Below are 19812 nucleotides of genomic sequence, written 5' to 3'. Positions count from 1 at the left end.
ACCAAAGTATTACCGCCACCGTGATAACGGCTAAGGCTAGTACCAGAATTACGCAGCGGAATTAACTAACTTTCAAATCAATAAATAATAGTTAATGTCCTCCATACAAGTTGGAACCATAACGGCCCAAACCAAAATACTTTAAGACATACTCCCTCCGTCCCGGAATAGTTGAACCGGTTTGACCGACACAAAGTTTAATACAATGTAATTGACTTATTATTTAATTAGATGGTAGTTGATAGTGGGGTATTTTTTAATATAGATAGGGGATATGTTCAACTTTTTAAAGGGGTAAGGGGGTATGGGGAAGGTGCATGGGACCACAAAATGACATGTGAAGAGGGTAGTTAATATAATATTAATAAAAATTTGTCATTTATAGAAACGGCCGGTGCAAGTAATTCCGGGGCGGCTTTATAAGGAAAGCGGTGTAAGTATTCCGAAACGGAGGGAGTAATCCATTAACTAATTGAAAACGTTATAGTATAGACTAAATAAATAAATAGTATTTAAAACAATGTAAGAGAAAATATCTCGCTCAACCAATCCCCTTGCTAGATAACTTCTCTTGCAAGTCATCTCTACAAACCTGTTATTAAGATTCTACTCCCCAACAATGCAAATGCAAATGATGGATCATCATAGGGTCATTAAGGCGAAGGCCATGACCAAACACAAAGCTTGTAATCAGCAAAAGCTGAGTACAAACAAGCTAAAATAAAATCCTACATCTAACATGCTTCATTCCAACAATAAATTAAAACACATGCAAAAGCTAACTAAGTAAACAATTAATCATGAGGACAAGACTCGACTCTTGACACGAATCTTGACTCATAGATTAATTAGCTAGAATAAGCTTCGAACGGGCCTATAAAAGAAATTTGGGTGTTTGAACTATTAAACTAAGGCAATAAATAAAACAAGATATATCAAAAATAAAAAGGTCTAGGTCATCGGTTCACCACAAATGTAGACTAGGATTGGACAATGGACAACAACAATCAATTAATAACCATAACTAGGTAAAACATGCATCTTTAGAATCTTATGAATCCCTTAGAATATAGAACTAGAAGGCTCTCGCAATTTAATGGTAATAATCCTATCTAACAGCCCTAGGTCCAAAGCATCAAATTTTCAACTCTTGGCGCATGATCTAAGGCTAACAAAACTCAATCAAAATAGTCCGGACGAACAAAATTGACGAAAAATTAAAGCAAACTCTGGAAATTATAGTTAACAACCAATAATGAAACCAATCCAATCCCAATCAAACATTTATAGATCCTCTAAACCCTAGAAATTAAACTACTCACACATATTGAAAATAAAAACAAAGCAAAACTACTAATTGAATGCACAATCTAAATTAAAGAATTGAAATAAATGATTAAAGCAATACCGAATTGAAAAACAAAACTTCAAACTTGAATTGAAATCGATAATTTCCCTAAAAAAAATCGATAATGTAAGTAACAAGGATTTTTTGAGATTATATGAAATAAAATTACAGAAATCTAAGGTAGTGTATGAGTCATTAGGGCTTTGTACTTATTCCAATTCGATAATATTTAGTTAAATTAAATTCAATTCAGTACTCCGTATAATTCAAGAGCATTCAGATCCATTCAATTCAATTCGGTACTCCGTATAATTCAAGAGCATTCAGATCAATTCAATTCAGTTAATTTCATTTCACTTCAAAGCTCTAAATAACATGACCCAACCCTTAATCTTCACTCGTCCCTCTTCAGGACCATGTTATATTCTCACATCTCAAACGATTAAACCCACCAAATCAAATTACCAACTGCCCAGTGCAGTGGCGCCATAGCTAAACCCTAAAACCCTTGCAATTTTCTGGGCAGAAAGAGTGATTATATTCTTCAATTCCCTCAACAAAGCCAATCACCTCGACGAACTTGCCCTACTTTGGAAGCAATTGGATTCGACTGATTGTAATTCGTAATCAACTTGAATAATTTTGCATTTCCAAAATGTTGCAGAGCAAGTCTTTCGTGAAGAAGACGAAGGGAGGCAAAGTTGTCAAGGTTTTCTCTTTCTTCTTTCTCACAGTCATCTTAATCCAAACCCTATTGTTATCCCTAAGTTTTTCTTAATTTTGTGATTTTTGCTTATCACAGGTTGTTCGAGAACACTATTTAAGAGATGATATTTACTGTGGTGCTTCAATTTGTAAAACTTGTGATTCTTCAGTTGCTCGGTTGAGCTCTGATGCTTCCACTATTATCATTGTTGATACAAATGTTGTTCTTAATCAGGTTTTGTATTTGAATTTGAATTTTGAGCTTAAATTCCGTATATTTATGACGAATATTGTCGATTGATATTGTTAAATTTTTGAATATTGTCGATTGATATTGTTAATTTTTTTTCTTGTGGGGCAATGAAAGATTGATTTGCTTGAGAATTCAGCAATTGATGAAGTGGTGGTGTTGTCTGTGGTGTTGGAGGAGGTTAAGAATAAGAACCTTTCTGTTTACAACAGGCTTAGAACTCTTTGCAGCAATTCTCAACGGAAGTTCTTTGTTTTCTCAAATGAGCATCACAAGTAAGTTATGAGCTTCCTTTTTTATGCTTTCTTTGAACACGTGAGAGCGAGAGGTGATGAAATGCTGAAAATGTAGTCAATACACTGTGAAATCAATAGCAGGTTCCATAACTAATAGGATATGATCGATTGGAGAATTCACTCCCCTCCGTCTATATATGATCATCACATGACCCAAACATTTCGAGTTCAAATGTTCATTGGGTTTGGACATTTTGAATCATTATTTAGGCATTTCAGTGAATATTTTATTTTGAACTAAAATTATGTGTAATACCCTATAAGCTGCGGTGAATATCAATATTCAAAGTGTTTGATAAGTACATTAATGAGCAAACTAGCACAATTAACTTTGAAACCTTATAGTTCTTTAAATACCAATTTTTGTTAGGTTGGTCATGGCAGTTACGTGTTGGTCAGGTTGGTTACAGGTTGGCCGACTTCCAGTGCAGCTTTTTTGCAGGATGCATCGTTTCGGTCTTGGGTTGGAAAATATTTGTTCTAAAACTCAATATTTTTGGGTTCGGATTAAAATTTTCCAATCTGTGCACTCTAGAGATAACCATTGATTTCTAAGCCTAGCTGCAAAGCAATGGGGTTATTTTAAGTTGGGTTTTCTAAGGTAGGGTTCATACAAATCTCAGCGTACTGTAGTTGTAGATTTTCAGCAAAAAAAAAATTCCGAGTCCACAGAGTGGTTGTGGTTTGTGAAACTGCCATCAGATGGAATTGAGATGTTATTCAATTAGGTTCTATGACACTGCTATCAGTATTATACTATTGTGACCTGAACTAGCCAATTTCCTTAGAGAATTTAACTTCTGCCACACCCTGTAATGAATTAATGATAAACGTCTTGCCGTCTTGGTAACGTTTTAAAGTGCATAATAAGTTATGTTGAGATTATCTTGTTAAGGACAAAAGGCAAGAAGCAGATAATAGTATATTAATTATAACATTCTAGTTCTACTTTTCCTTTTTAATATTGATGTTCTGACCATGCCTTATCTATTTGCCTTCTTCAGGGAGACTTATGTCAAAGCTATGGTCAATGAAAGTCCAAATGATCGAAATGACAGAGGTTTGTTTTACGCTGCAACTAACGTAATTATTGTTCCTATTTTTGAAGTACAACAGTACGAAGTAGTTCCTTATAAGGATAGGAAATTGCTCGATGGAAATGAATGACCGTGGTTAGAGTTGTTGATGGAAAAATGCTTAGGGATTGGAGCAGATACATATAGGGAGAGGGAGAGATAGGAGAGAGAAAAATAGAGAGAGTATTTATTTACTTTTTCTAGTCCAGTCCAGTCCAGTCCAACTACTTCAGAGCTTCTCCAGACTACTTGCACACTTACCAATGGGTATTCATTTTGTTCTTTTTCTAGTTTATCGTGAGTTTGTGTTCTAACTTCATTTACGGAATATAATTATCGTTTGCAAAATATAGTAAGCTTGTTTACAATAGGAACACTTGGAAGCGACTACATTTTTGCAGTTTGAGTTGGACAAGTACCTAAAATACGAATTTTATCCCATGTATGACAAGGCAACTACTAAGGACATCTTTTTTGGTATAAGTAATTGACGGGTTGTGCACACTTCCATTGTTAGCAATGAGTTTTATGCCACTAATGTTGGTACTCCATTGTTAGAATCCTAGTAGAATAGTTCACAGGATGAAGCTTTTATATGGTTTTTAAACTTTCTCCTATAATCACTAATTCACTATGCATATCCCCATTCTTTTGTTGGATGTCTCAATTTGGTTGCACTGGAGGGGTTTTGATCACTTACAAGTTCACCATTAAATTAATGGGTGTTTTTTTTCCCTTTCTTTCTGAATATGCCTATTTTGATAAATTGGATGCCCAAAAGTAGAAGTACAATGCTTTAAAGAGTCAGCGAAGTGTTGAGGCTGTAGGGTTCCTGTAGCGCATGCATAAGTGGAGACAATAAGTTGTGCACTTAGGCGAAGGGAGGCACACATTTCTTCAATTGAGAAAGTGGTCAATAAGTCTAGTAATACAAAATCACTTATTGTAAGAATAAGTTACTCCCTCAATTCCTTTGAGTTACTTACAATACTATCTACATGCATATTAAGGAATTAGGAGAGAGGGTGTAAAAGTAGGTGGATGTTAATGCAATTGGGAGAATAAGGCATAAAGTATTAATTGTTTAACTAAATATGAGTATGTGGGTACTTTTGTGTGGGGTAGGGATGATTAAAAATTAATAATGTAAGTATTGATTACCAAAAATAGAAGAGAGATAAAATGTAATGAACTTCAAGGAGCAGAAGGAACAAGAATGCGTAACCAACTCAAAGGAACAAAGGAGTATAAAGATATCTAAGATTTTCAAGTAATGAATTACATTACGATGTCAACAAGTCATTATTGCGAAGGATTACCAGCATTCATAATTTCCTTTTTCTTTTAAATAGAAAACTCAAAAAGTAATCAGGATAATCCCTCTCTTGTGCATTCAAAGAACCTGGAATTCTGGAAAGTAATCATTGTCTAGGCTTGTGTCTCAAATCCCGAGCTGTCCTTTTAGGTAAACTATTTATGACAGTAAACTTTGGAATATTGCTGACAGAAAGTGATGAAGGAGTGAGTTAATCTTGTTAGCTTCATATGTCAATACATGTGCCATTATGCAGCTTTCTATAGTGTCAAGGTCAAGAACAGAATACAGAAAAATGTGTGTTTTTAGTGTTAAGTTGATGGTAGCAGTCAGCTGCAGCTTAACAGATTTTGCTTAGCGTTGCAATGCGGTTTTAGAAAGTTGGTCATACACTCATCCTGTTGTGCTACAAAGTTTTCATGCAGCCCAAGCTTATCCAGCTGTGTGCTAAAATCGAACATTTGTGGCAGACTAGTTATCTTTTTCGAGAGAGTTGTGAGCTGTCTATGTTTAAGCACCTCAGTTTCTATAGTGATGTTTTCAGTCTTTTCTTTTCCTGGTTTCGAATCTGAGATATGATTAATGGCCTTACAGCAATTCGCGTTGCTACTCAATGGTATCAGAAGCATCTGGGCTCAGCAGTGCGAGTCTTAATGATTACAAATGATAGGGAAAACAAAAGGAAGGCAAATGAGGAAGGCATATCAGCTGAGACAGGTGTTCTTGATAGTTTTTTTTTCTCCTCGTGGAAAGTAACAATTTTTCTTGAGCCTAATTTGTGTAATTATTGATTCTCGCAGTGTTTTATTTCAACTTTGTTAAACCTGATTATGATGTTCAAATCGTGTTTCAGTTGAGTCATATGTCAAATCACTGGGTCAACCAGCATTGCTTGATCTGCTTGCGCGGCCAGCATCCGAAGACGTGGTGATGGATAGTGTTGAAGACTTGAGACCATCCAAGCGGAAAGTTATTTACAGTGAGGTAAGGTCACTGAAATTTTATGCTACCACTGATACAATAAATTACCTTTAAAGTGTTTGCCCCGCAAATCTCTGATCACTGTATCCAATCCATTATCCGTTTCCCTTTTTGTACAGCATAAACCAATGTCAGAGATCACTACTGGTTTACATCGTGGCATTTACCATCAAGGAAAACTCCGTGTGAACCGTTATAATCCATTTGAAGCATATGTTGGAAGTGAGAGCATTGGTGATGAGATAGTCATACATGGGCGAACAAACATGAACAGAGCTTTTGATGGTGATGTAGTGGCTGTGGAACTTTTCCCTCAAGATCAGTGGCATGCAGAGAAGTCCCGAATAGCAGATGAAGGTATGTGCGCATGGTTAAAATTTCCCTTTCCCAAATCCTCCTTAGATGTGAGTGGGTTAATGTTGATGCTGTACTTCCCTCATTGTTGAGTCCCTAGGACTATTTTGTTTAGCTCAGGGTAGTTGGCTCCAATTTCTTTGCCGCCTCTTTGCATTCCCTTGAAGAAAGGTGAATGCATCTAAAATGGTTTTGCAAGGACAGTGAAAATTTTCAGTGAAGACTAATCAAACAAACTATATACCAAGAAACTGGTGATAGGCATTTTGACCCTTCTTTGGGTTCATATTATTCAATCCCTAGGATTATGTTTGTAATAAAAGTTCACCAAATAACTGTGAAAGTATTTATGCAGACATTGAGTTCATGCATTAGTTTACTGTAGTATCCCCTTTTGCTGGTTTGAAGTTTTATATGCTGAAGTAAGTCTCACAAGTTCCATTATGACATAGTTTAAATTTCTAATGCTTGCTCACATGAGTAACATGGTAAAAGGGAAGATCATAATTTTGAGCTTGCTTTCTTATTAGTTTTACCAGCACGGTGGGCCTTAGGGGTTACTTTCTTGTACCCGTGCCAAATTATTTTGTTATCTCAGTGGGTTTTTGCGCCATTTCCAAGTCATACCCTTACCGGGTCCCCCCTCCCCCCCCAGTGGTTTTTGCACCATTTCCAAGTCATACCCCTTACCGGGTCCCCCCCCCCCCCCCCCCCCCCCAAAAAAAAGTATTAATTAAAATAACAATTACAGTAATAACTAGAGAACAAGATGGAATATTTTCCTTATTTATGTTAAGGGTATAATCCACATGTGAGTAATGGACTAGTTATCCCACATTGGAGAAATAGAGAGAGATTGACTAACATATAAGATTGGTGGACTACTCCACCTATCACCAATTAGTTTTATGATGAAAACCCGTCAGACTTATATGTGGTCAAAATCTTCTCATGTACCGGGCTTGTGTTAGGCCCGGCGAATTTATCACTTCATGCGAGTCCAACCACGAATAACTGTATCATTACCAGGTAACTCATAGGTCATGCTTTAGATCTATTAGAGAAACTCCTGAGAAAACTTGTATCACAATCAGCATGCTTTGTGTTGCTAAAGCTCATAATTTCAGTTATTGTTGCTTTATATTGGTTGGTAGTAGAAAAGAAAATAGTGATTGTCAATGATATTTGTGGACATTGTGGAGAGCAGAAAATGGACTTATTTACCAAGAGAGATAATTTGCTTTGTCAAAGAGAATTTAGAAGCCCGGGTATCATTTTTATAGCAAATGCAATATTAATAAAGTTAACCAACTAGGAAGGTCATAGAAAGTTTCAAATAACTTTTCAACCATCCATATCTTCTTTGGCGATTGTATGCTGACGGTTCTTTGTCAGTTTTGGTTAATTATTTCCTAAGAATGTCTTGACTTTCTCGGTGTTTGTGTTTCAATACTTAGAGAATCATCTTCTTGTGACTCATAAACTGTGACGTAATCCTTGAAGGTCTTACGTGTCCCCTGACTAGATGAGGAATCCAGTTTTATTATATTTCCTTTGATTTTACCTAACATGAGATAAATTTTGTGATTACTTCTTGGCAGAGGATGAAGAAGATGAAAGTGTGCACCTTGTTCAAAGTAGTGCTGATGATGCGCCTAGAAGTACAAATGTCCAAGGCTCCAGTGCAGATACAACTCCTAGTCGTCCATCTGGATGTGTTGTGGGTGTCATAAAGCGGAACTGGCACTCGTAAGTAGTTTTGTTTTTGCATCTAATTGAATGCATCGGACAAAATAATTTCCTCACTACTTCCGTGCCCCATCACCTTGAACTTCCTTTACACTTTATTTGGATAAGAGGAAAGGGAGATAAAAGGAGGGACGGGAAAGGGAGGGGAACACGTTACCTTGCTTTGATAAGGGGTTGGGGGAGGGGAGGGGAGGGATTTCCCCTCCCTCTTTAATAATCAACATTCCTCCAAAATTGGAGAGAAAGTGGAGCTTATTAGTCTTGAACTTATTAGTCCCAAACTTATACTATATGAAGTTATGAACTTGTTTAGCGCTGAACTTATTAGCCCTAAGTTATAGTATCCGAACTTGTTAGACCTGAAATAACTGAAAATAAGGTGAGGAGAACAGAGCCTTAGTGTATGTGTTTCAAACAGGCATCTACTTTATAGGTACTTGCAGTTGATCTGAATACTGAAGTAGGAAAATATGTGGGTTTGGGTCGTGATGAAACAAACGAAACTTATGTTAAGTGTTGGGATCCCAGTTTGAATTTTGTCTGGGAGATAATATATTCACTCTCCTGCACTTTATAATATTGGCTAGCTTGAGTTTGAAAAGCCATAAAAATTGCTTCAGTTCTTCTTTAAGCTTTAGTTATATGCAATTATATCTTCTGCATCCTGTTCAAAGAGAATAGTATTGGTTGGGCGTTGACATTTTCACTTTCTTTTGTGTAGTTATTGTGGATCTCTAGAGCCAATGCCTATGCCTGCTGGTGCTGGTGGGATTGCTCATGCTTTATTTGTTTCAAAGGATCGTAGAATACCTAAGATTCGTATTCAGACTCGACAGCTTGGAAATCTTTTAGATAAGAGAATTGTTGTGGCTGTTGACTCTTGGGACCGTTTATCTCGCTATCCCTCTGGTCACTATGTACAAACCATTGGAGAAATTGGTGATAGGGAAACTGAAACTGAGGTTTGGATAGTTCATCAACCTTCATGCATGGCTTTTCATTCTCGAGTTTCTTATGAAAAGTCTTTGTGTCTCTGTTTCTTGACTAATGTTATTCCTCTCCATTTCTTTTTATTGTTTGGAACCCCTTGTTTTTGATACATCATTGAGTAATGTGGATGATGCAGGTTGTACTTATAGAGAACGATATAAACTCTCGACCATTTTCTTCTCAAGTATTGGCTTGCTTGCCACCGTTACCGTGGTCAGTGTCTGCTGAACATCTTTCTGATCCCAACAGAGAGGACTTAAGACATTTACAAGTTTTTAGTGTTGATCCTCCAGGTACTTACTGCGTATCTTGATTTTATGTAGATTTCTGGATCATTTATCCATATCTTAACTCTGTTATTTCTTTGTGGGTATAGGTTGCCGGGACATTGATGATGCTCTTCACTGTACACTTCTTCCAAATGGAAACTTTGCTGTGGGAGTCCGTATCTTTTTGTTTTCTTTTTGAGATTGCGAAGTATTTGCTGATGATGTGTTTTGCACATGTTCTTACTTTGATGCTTGGTTATTTTGCAGATCTTCAACTCTGTAGCTGTTTTATTTTAAGAACTTAATAACGTATTTAATCTTTTGAATTTCTTGTGTTTTTGGGTAGTGCAGAACTCTGCTGAATTTTGTGATTGCATGTGAGAGCTCCATTTTTTTTTCTTGTTATGTATATATTAGGGTTCAACATGGATGGAATGGAATCGACCATACACCATTCCATATGAGTTTCTTTGGAATGAACATTATCATTCATTCCATTTCTTTAAAATATTGGTAGAATGTTTTTTCTTTTATGCCTATCTCATTCCATATTTGTCATATTAGTCCCATTCCACTGCATAATCTTGGATTTTTATTTATTGGTTCCTTTTCCTTAAATTCAGTATATATGGTTTTTTTTTTTGGAATTCATCGTTTAATAATCTAAAACTGAGACCAATAAACAACTACAAAAGGTAACAAAATTGAGAAGGAATGTACATAGTATTAGCAATCCTAAAAATTTCCTCTGTTCTTTATTCTTGTGTATTTATTATTTATGGTTGAACAAAGAGTGAAATTATTTTGGTATTTAGAATGGAACATGGAATGGCCGTTTTCAGCTTCATCCTTAACCTTAATTCTATATTATTACTTTCTTATTTCTTACTGGATTTGTTTAGAATAGGAATTTAATGTTTCCCAAACCATTTTATGCCGCTCATTTTTTATATCTGCATTGAGTTTGGTTTGTGGTTGCATGTGTAAGGCTGCAAGATTCCAAAGTTTACTCTTTGCGGTGTTTTGTTGCTGGATCTCTATTGGTCCTTAACTTGAGTAACACTTAACAGTTGTGTAGTTGAAGTGTTCATATTGTACTCTGTTTGTAGAGCACATATGGACAGTAACTTTTGAGATCCTTGACCATAGATTTTTTTCAGACATAGCTGATGTAACTAATTTTGTCCATCCCGGAACTCCTCTTGATGATGAGGCGTCACAGAGAGGGACATCGGTGTATCTGGTGGAGCGACGAATTGACATGCTTCCAAAACCTTTGACAGAAGGTTAACGCAGTTTCTTAACTATTTGACAGTGTTTCAGAAATGAGAATTTTAGTGCCAAGATGTGGTTACATTCTATGGTTTTTGCAGATATTTGCTCTCTTAGGTCAGATGTTGAAAGGTTGGCCTTTTCTGTTATTTGGGTAAGTCCTCTATTTTTGCATAATTACTAAATTGAAATCATCTATGTTGATATGCATGTTCCTTAACATACCATGGCATTCTCCGACGTGCAAGACTTGATTGTCTAACCAAGTATAAGTTATGCTTGCATTACCCTCTAAATATGTACTGAATTCAAATTCCAGGAAATCACACCACAAGCAGATATTATATCTTCTAGGTTCACAAAAAGCGTTATCAAGTCATGTGCAGCAATGTCTTATGTTGAGGCTCAAGCCAGGATGGACGATAGGTTTTCTCTCATCTCTAACATTTTTTAAAGCCTTATGTTCTTGCATAACAGCCTGCTTATGTTAGATGTAGCAGTGAATCAGGTATTCCAGTATGAGACTATGAAGTACTTGCATGAGCATGGCAACTGGGTTTTGTGATTCTGATGTTTATGCAGCATGTCATGGAAGTAATGTTCCTGGAAATACATATTCACACGTAGAGATGTAGAGCAAGTCATTTAATGGCCTTTTCTTGATTGCTGAGGCTGGAGTACTTTTTTTTTTGTCAGTTTGTATTTGAAAATTATGAAATATCTGCCATTCTGCCCAAAAGATTTATAGAAAATGCCGTACTTCAAAGAGAAAGGTGGTTGTAAAAGTACTCCGAGCCAAGAGAAGTTTATTTGAAGAAGTCACTCTTGAAATAGGTCTACCCTCATGTTGTAGAGAAAATGTCAGGAACCCGCGGGATAGTTTTACAATACTACTTGGTTGTGTTTTAAATCCAGAGCCAGAACCACTGAAGTCTGAACTAGCTAGGCAACCTTTTTGTGAGTTCATGATGTGTCTGTTACGTATACTGATAAGGTCTTCAGTACTTTTCTCTTTGTGAGCCAGCAGCTTGCATGAAGGCAAACAAACATTTCTGTGTGATTTGAACCAATTATTAAATCTTATTGATTAAGGCTTTAAGCCAGTACTAAATGGTCCACGACCGAACTACCAAAAGGGATAGAAGTAAGTGCCTTGTATCTCGTACAATCCATAAATACGTGAAATCCCATCCCCAACTGAGACTACAAGACCGATGTCATCCACTCGAAAATCCGTGTATGTGTGAAGGGATAACAACATGATGGCATATCTAGATGAGATGTCAATCTTCCAGCCAGGATTATTTATTCATCTGTGTGGTTCCTGTCTGAATATAAATGAGAATTTTCTCTCTTTCCAGTGCCTGTGCTCGGCTTTTCCTAGATCAGTAAACAGACTATGAATTTGGTGCTTGATTGCATTGCTCAGAGTGGTGATTCTAATTACATTTAAGCCAGAGATGGGAACACAGGTGCATGACCAACTTAATATTTTGTGTAGGATTGCAGTTTCATTTCAGTCGATAATGAGAGCATGTCAAATTCTAGATTGTTTCTTTCCACTGCATGGTCTGTATTCTTGATAGGTTGGTTGAGTTCAAACTAAGACTTGCTTATTTTATCGGAATGGCTACAGGTTGTTAATTTCTTGTGCCTTGTCTGAAAACAATTGCTGTTAAGGTTATGTTGGATTGGATCTCAATATGTGAAGTTTGTTCTCAATATACTGGGTTTTCATCGGGGAAGGAAAGCTCGTAAATATAAGCAAACGGGCCTCTGTCTAATAAAAGACACTACTTCAGATTATTAGCATCTATTCATTTCGTGATATCCTTGTTAACTGTTTAATTACTGTGTGTGGGGGGATTCCTATATGGCTGTCATTATAAATTTGTAACTGATGCCTTTTATTTATTTATTTGCAGTCGCCTGGTTGATCCGCTAACTACTGATCTAAGAAATATGAATGTTTTAGCAAAGGTTTGCTATAGCAAATTTTCATATTTTATAATTCTGCTACTACAACTTAGAAGCTTGCCATTTTTGTCAATCTGATTAATTGGCACCTTTATGGATATCCTTTGCAGATAATGAGGCAAAGGCGTATTGATAGAGGAGCCTTGACACTTGCTTCTGCAGAGGTCAAGTTCCAGATCGATACTGAGACTCATGACCCTCTCGATATTGGTATATATTCTTTTCATGCTTTTAAGTTTATGCATCCATGTTGAAAAATTTGTTGAGGGTAGTCTGCTGCAATGATACGTTCATTACTTGAACTTCTTCCTAGATCACTAGATGAAATACTATGAAGCTACACCATAATTTATCTTACCAAGTATCAACCCATTGGTAAAAGAAGCATGCCTAGGCGCTTAACTTCATTATAGACATTGTTCCTAAGATGTATTTGTGGCAAGTGGCGCTTGAGAATCTTGTGAGGCGCAAATCGCCTTCATTCTTCTCTTTGTTTCTTCCATACATCACTCTCCTCTTTGAAAGAATAGGGAGTCAAAATACTGTCTTTTTGCAAATAGGTGCTTTTTAAGTGAGTGTAATAGGGGGTGGTCTTTAAGTGAGTAGTGTGTGTTCCTTTGCCTTGCAACTTGGTTTTTAGTAACCTTTTTCCCATCAGAGTGCCTTTTGCCTTTTGTAACTAGTGAATTACAACAATCAAGTTCACGACCTCAGACTTAATGTGAAGCCTTATTTGATCTTCTTGTTTTAGTCTGGGCCCTTGATTGATTAAATTTTCAAATAGAACTATAGAAGTGCTATATGCACCTTCATTGCGATGGTAGCAAATTGTAATCGAAGTTTACTTGTTTGGCAATTGTCCAAAATCATGGCAAAATTTCAAATGAAAGTGCGTATATCAATTAGTTTTATAGATAATCATCACGGATATGTATCAAATTTATTCCTCATTGTGAGGGTGCACATTGCAATCAATTTTTACTTGTTTGACAAATTGTCCAAAACAATGGAAAACTTTAAAGTGAAAGTACACATAGCAGTTAAACTCCTTGGATACAAATTAGTTGGGATGGACATGGTCTTAGCGATGCTTGTGAATATAAGAAAAAAAAATATTTGCATTATTATATCTTAACCTGAAATAACATGAGGCTTTATAGAATGTCTTATGGCCATTCTCTTGCTCAACGTTCTATAAAGTTTATAAAACGGGTGAAAAGGCTATGGTGGCGGCAAGAGATCACTTTGTGAGTATAGGGCTCTGTCACGGAGAAGGAGGTAACAAAAGGGGGTTTGATAGCTGATGGCAAATAAATATTATACACGGTAAGAATTAAGGAGAGAATTAAGGGATTAGAAATTATCATAAATTACTAAGGAGAGAATTTAAGGATGGTTGGACATTATTTCAAATTTATTGTTGATTTTTGGCTGTCATATTGCAAATGTCTTCCATGTACTAAAATATGAAATACTTTATGCGTTAGTTGCATTGGAATTCCTTATTTGCAAGATGGCATAAATGATCAATTTTAAGAATTATTACAATTCGGTTTTTTTAATTAAATTTAATGAAATTGTGAACTTACCAAGGGTATTATAGTCTATTCTACAGGGGACACCAAATGACCATTTATTAAAATAACCTCAGGAGACAGGAGTTCCCTTATAGAATAGAGATTTTATTGGAAAAGCAGATGTAAAAGAAGATAGGAGTATTATTCTTTTGAAAAAATGGATGTTATAGGAGATATTAGGATTTCTTTAATTGAATACGAGAGAGTGTGGGACCATAACCTTTTAGTAGCGGAAAGACAAATGTATTTGAATTATATTTATTATAGTGGGGTGGTGGGGACTTTCCTAAAATAGAAGTGTAGAAAATAATCTGGGACAAATGAATAAGAAATGTGTAAATATCTATATAGTAATCTAGGACAGAGGGAGAAGGAAATTCATCTCGGAAAGTGTGTCAAATTGATGGAGAAACAAATGAAAATTTACAGTCAAACCAACTATATGGAACAGACATTATTTATTGTGACTGGTATGTTTTTGGTGATTAAAATTGTTCACTCAAGTAGAACCAATGAGCCGACATGTTATTCCGACCTTTCTAAACCCCACTTCTGTCACCATTTTGTGCTGATATTTGTTTTCCTTTTTGCTGTTAGGTGATAGTCTTAGAGAGAGATGATTGAATGTAATGGGTATACATGCTAAAATCACGAGCCGAAGCATGGAATTGTTTAGTTACCTTTCTTTGAGTTTTTATGCAGTAATAGATTATACTCATACTTTTCGGTACTCTCTGACTTCCTAACCCTAATCATTGAGTGTTTCTAATGCAAGCCATTGATTTTTTTGTATTTCAGTTCTCTCTCCCACCTATGTTTTTTTTGCAATACCTATACCATCTTGTAAACTTGAATGTTGTTTTTCAGGAATGTATCAAATTCGAGAAGCTAACCAAATGGTTGAGGAGTTTATGCTTGCTGCCAATGTTTCAGTTGCAGAAAAAGTATTGAAACATTTTCCATTTTGTTCAATGTTAAGGTACAATTTTATGCCCTATTCACTGACAGTTTTGTTAGATTGATATAAAGCTTGCTACCAATGTGTCAGTTTTTACGGTTGTGCATTGGTATTTGCTCATCATATTAATTTGATTCAGGAAAGTACAGTGACATCCTGAAATGGAATGTGTCTCAAGTGCTTAGGCAATAAAGTTACTATATACAAATGTTATTCTGTTATGATAATGAAATTGAGTTTCTGACGCTTAAAGTGCATTTGTATATTCAAGCTACTTTGTTCAAGGCTGGTGGTGATTGGTATGCTTTTCTAGTCTTGTTGTCATTGAAATTCTAGATTTATTTTCATCTGGAATATTCTTGTAGGCGTCACCCTACTCCAACAAGAGAGATGCTTGAGCCTCTGCTACGCACTGCTGCTGCTGTTGGCCTTGATCTGGATGTCTCATCATCAAAGGCACTTGCTGATTCACTCGACCGGGCAGTGGTAAGTGATTTACAACTGCTATTCTCTCCCTTCTTCCCTTTACCCCAGACCCAAATGGCCAAAAAGAAAAAAATGACAGATGAAAGGGGGAGGGGAATTCTGGACTAGCTCCAAATGAATAACTCCAAACAATAGGAATCCCTTCTGCCTATGTCCAATGCTTCTTTTCTTTGAATCAAGCAAGGGGGAACAGAGTTTGTTGCTGACCTGCATGGTTTTTTGTTCTTAGGGTAATGATCCTTATTTCAACAAGCTGATCCGGATTCTGGCAACAAGATGCATGTCACAGGTAAGAGTCCATGATGTTTTGGACATAATATGGTAATGCTGTGGAGGTTGAAACCCTAACTTGCAATGTCTTTTCACTTCACAATTTTAGGCAGTATATTTCTGCAGTGGAGATCTCAGCCCTCCAGAGTATCTTCATTATGGTCTTGCTGCACCTTTGTACACTCATTTTACTTCTCCTATACGAAGATATGCAGGTTAGTAAATTATTTGAGCTTCTCATAGTTTATGTAAGTAGCAGCATGGTTATAGTCTGTTGTACTTGTTATTTACAAATTCCTATATGCTTCATATTTGCAGATGTAGTAATACACAGGTTACTAGCTGCATCCATAGGGATATCCAAGCTTCCAGCAATATTCCAGGATAGGCCTCAACTTACAAGTATTGCTGACAGTAAGTATACATTGACTTTGATGCTTAGTTATGGAGGATGATATCGTTGAATGCATGATCAATTAGTATTCTACTGGAGCTAAGTGTCTAGGACGTAGATGGAGTGGTAAACTGAGTGAATTACATAATCCTACTAAGGGACAGCTAAGATGAAACTTGTGATCCCAAACTTCGAATTTCATGTGAAGTCCTTGGTCATTGATTTTTGTTTATGCTGTAGCCTTGGCCCTTGGGTTAGAGAACATGTATCTAAGGAATCATCAACAATCATACTTCAATTGTCTGCTTGTTGGATTAGGAATTATTGCCAGATTCTTTTGGATTGTCCTCAAGTGCCAGTTCTTGTTGCATTAGGAATGTTTGGTCTACTGCTTAGGTCTGTTATGTCATTTCCAGTTTATTCTTCCAGATTGCTTTAATTTGTTTGTCTCGTCGGTGCCATGTGATTCTCCAGTTGATTTATCTGAAATCTTTCTTATTGTTCTTTACTTTTTAGGACGCTGATTATTTACCAATCTATTCTACTCCCTCCATCCCATTTTATTTGACAGCTATGGAATTTGTGACACTATTGTATGAATCATAACTTCCTTAAGATACCAAATAAAATGGATCTGGGGAAGTAAATCTTTCTTGTTTTTCGTTTGTCTTTTTTTTTCAAATAAAATTACTTAGGCTCTCTCCCCTGCCTCTTGCATTTTAAAGTGATCAATGGATATTTTATTTTTGTTATATAACACCCTATTTGTACAGTCTGGCAGAGAGTCAAACAAGTCTTATTCTTGTCATGGCCTTAATAGTTTTACGAGGAATAAATGTTTGACGTCGGAAACATTATTTTCAGTTTCCTGTCTCTACTGTTTCTTACTGTATTCTGGGTGGTATTCTTTTCAGTTTCCTGTATGCTGTTTCTAACATATTATTTCTTATGCTGTACTCAACATGGTTCAGTCTGTTAGGCCTCTAGTTTCCATTATCTTTATTTTGGTAGAATATAGTGGATACGTTAACCTGATTGATAAAGAGAAAAATTGAGATGTTATTTTAAAGACGTGTTGCATGTATGAATGACTATAGTCTCTGGATTGCTAAGGGATTATGTTTTATGTTTGCAGTCCTAATTTTCTGATTGAAATAGGAGGCTCCTTATCGTCGGATAGATGTGCACTAAAACTTGTCTAGTCAGTTACATTCTTGTGCTCATTACTAATAGTTCCACCATCTCGATTGCCTTCAGATTTGAACTACCGACATAGAAATGCCCAAATGGCTGGTCGGGCATCGGTGGAGCTTCATACACTAATATACTTTAGGAAACGGTACATGTCTTCCTCGTCCTTTCCTCTGCACCAGCAGGGTACAAGTTGCAGATGTGTAGTGTATTGAGATTTTTACACACTTTAACTCTTACTTTCTGCAGGCCCACTGATACAGAGGCCAGAATAGTGAAGATAAGATCCAATGGTTTTATTGTATTTGTGCCCAAGTATGTTTTCTAGTCCTCCTTATTTTGACTCCTCTGGTCATGTTTCTTGACATTTATGGTTGCTTGGAGATCTACTTGATAACAGATCTCGTCTCTACTTTTTCTTTAATATTGTCGTATGTTACATTCTAACTGATGTCATTATACATGTCCGAACACGGTCTGTAGTAATTCTAGCAACTGCAGATGCTAATTTAGTCAGGCAGTTATTCATAAAAGTATTTAACATTGATACTTCCTTGGGAAGCATGGCATGGCATGACTGCTGTCGTTCTGGGCTGTGGGTCGTGCTTGGGGTCACATTTTCGTTGGAAAATCACTGATTTGGCACGACTAAGCACACAAAATAACTCAAACTTAGCCTTGGCGAGATATACATGGATCCTGGCCGTGCCTGGGCCATCCTTTTGAAATTTGTGGCACAACCCGTGCTAGACCCCCAGGCATATGGACTCAGCATGCATTTTTAAATTTTACCTACATGGCTACATAGAATTAGAAGCTTCTTTGTTAAGTGGTCATACTACGCAATCTGATTTATTCTTCGGAAGTTATGCGGATGATGACCTTGACATATGCTATGGGCCGTTGGCAAAGTCTGACGTTTATCGACTTTTAACCCCAAAAACACTCCCTGGGAAGTGAGCACGAATGCCATTTAAGGCTAGACTGCACTGCAACTCGAGTGATAAAGCATGGGGGTCCATGGAGTGAAATAGGGTGACTACTTTCTAGCAAATAGGCGATCATAAAGGTGAACTGTGAACATATCAAACTACTTTCTAGGGTGACTAGTTTCTAGAAGAGAAGTGAATATCTTGCTACATTTAGTTGCTGTACAGCCTTCACATTTTGCATCAAATTTGTCTTAAGGTTTCTGCATTTAGGCATGCATTTAGGAGCACCAGTAAAAAGGCTATAGATGCCTGTTTATGAATGGGATTCAGACTCCCCCTTGCAGATCTGCACATAAACACATGAGAAGGCATGCTTCTATCTAGACTAGATGATCTAGTGCAAGTTTGTATCCTCGGTGACAGGAGACAACTGTCAACAACATTACATGAGTTCTTAGTTTAAATTTGACTTGTATTAAACTCAATGCCTGTAAATTTTAAACAAGTGAGGATGCATTTTCTTGGTATGATGATTTGTTGGGGAGACTGCATAATTTTCTAATTTCTATCGTCAATATTTTCCTCTCTACCCCTCCCTTTACTAACTAACCTTCTGCCCTCTGGATAATGTTTGACATGCCCGTTTTATTTTTAGGTATGGTATTGAGGGGCCTGTTTATTTAACTGCAAGAGGTGATAATGGGAGCGGAGAATGGTTGGTGGATGAGCAGCATCAGCAGGTTAAAAAAGCAGATAGTAGCATTTGTTACAATGTTCTGCAAATGGTGAGAATTCATATGGAGGTGGTAGAACCCCAGCCAAACAGGCCTAAGCTTGAACTGACTCTTACTGAATAAATCAGATTTCTCAACCTTCCTGTTGTGATTTTTTCCCATTTTATCCAAGTATGGCGGGTTTATTTCATTCGTGCTGTTATTATTTACAAAATTCATGTTTGTAAATATCGTTGGCAGAAGGCACCCTAAAAGAATCACTCAACCTTTGGTTCATAAAGTTGGTATAGATTTTTTTTTTTTTTTTTTTTTTTTTTTTTTTTTTTTTTAATGTTTGTTGAGGAATATGGATATAATTGGTAAACCATAACTCAAAAAGAGTTGTTAGAAGAAATATTCCAGAATCTGAGACAAAAGGAAAAAAAGAAAAAAGAACAGTACTCAAGATGCTTCTATAAACACTCCTATTTTTATGATTATTATCGTGATTGTTGTTGGCCCAGTGGGACTATTAAATCACTTAATCAGGAAAGCGATTGGGCGATTGACTGTTCGAAATGTTTTGAAACAACCCATGTCTTGGTAAAATCTTTTGGGAAGTAATCCAGCCATGTATATAATGAGGCGTAGTTAACGAGCTGAGCCCGTTAGCGCTTAAAAATATGCGAAAACACAATATCTATAAAGG

At 36.5% G+C, this 19812-nt stretch overlaps 1 protein-coding gene across 1 annotated transcript; it reads left to right on the top strand.

Annotated features, from left to right (window-relative positions):
- Positions 1-1748: 1748 nt before the first annotated feature.
- On the top strand, positions 1749-19436 carry LOC110777840 (exosome complex exonuclease RRP44 homolog A). Its single transcript, XM_021982428.2, has 24 exons — positions 1749-2057; positions 2151-2288; positions 2421-2578; positions 3604-3659; positions 5585-5707; positions 5844-5974; positions 6091-6328; positions 7927-8074; positions 8796-9036; positions 9201-9357; positions 9441-9509; positions 10494-10619; positions 10707-10759; positions 10925-11031; positions 12531-12585; positions 12693-12792; positions 15027-15138; positions 15483-15603; positions 15833-15892; positions 15983-16088; positions 16192-16287; positions 17525-17606; positions 17708-17773; positions 19046-19436. Exons 1-24 carry the CDS (start codon positions 2004-2006, stop codon positions 19245-19247), a joined length of 2799 nt encoding a protein of 932 aa, XP_021838120.2. The 5' UTR covers positions 1749-2003; the 3' UTR covers positions 19248-19436.
- Positions 19437-19812: the final 376 nt, after the last annotated feature.

Source organism: Spinacia oleracea, chromosome 3, assembly GCF_020520425.1.
Source record: "Spinacia oleracea cultivar Varoflay chromosome 3, BTI_SOV_V1, whole genome shotgun sequence".
NCBI classification, from domain to species: domain Eukaryota; kingdom Viridiplantae; phylum Streptophyta; class Magnoliopsida; order Caryophyllales; family Amaranthaceae; genus Spinacia; species Spinacia oleracea.
This window is presented reverse-complemented; position numbering and strand designations above follow the sequence as displayed.

Bases quoted from the DNA above. Each gene is read 5' to 3' on its own strand.
- LOC110777840 (XM_021982428.2), top strand. From the start codon at position 2,004: ATGTTGCAGAGCAAGTCTTTCGTGAAGAAGACGAAGGGAGGCAAAGTT. The intron at 5,975-6,090 runs GTAAGGTCACTG...CTTTTTGTACAG, and splicing joins GGAAAGTTATTTACAGTGAG to CATAAACCAATGTCAGAGAT. The intron at 9,510-10,493 runs GTATCTTTTTGT...GATTTTTTTCAG, and splicing joins AAACTTTGCTGTGGGAGTCC to ACATAGCTGATGTAACTAAT.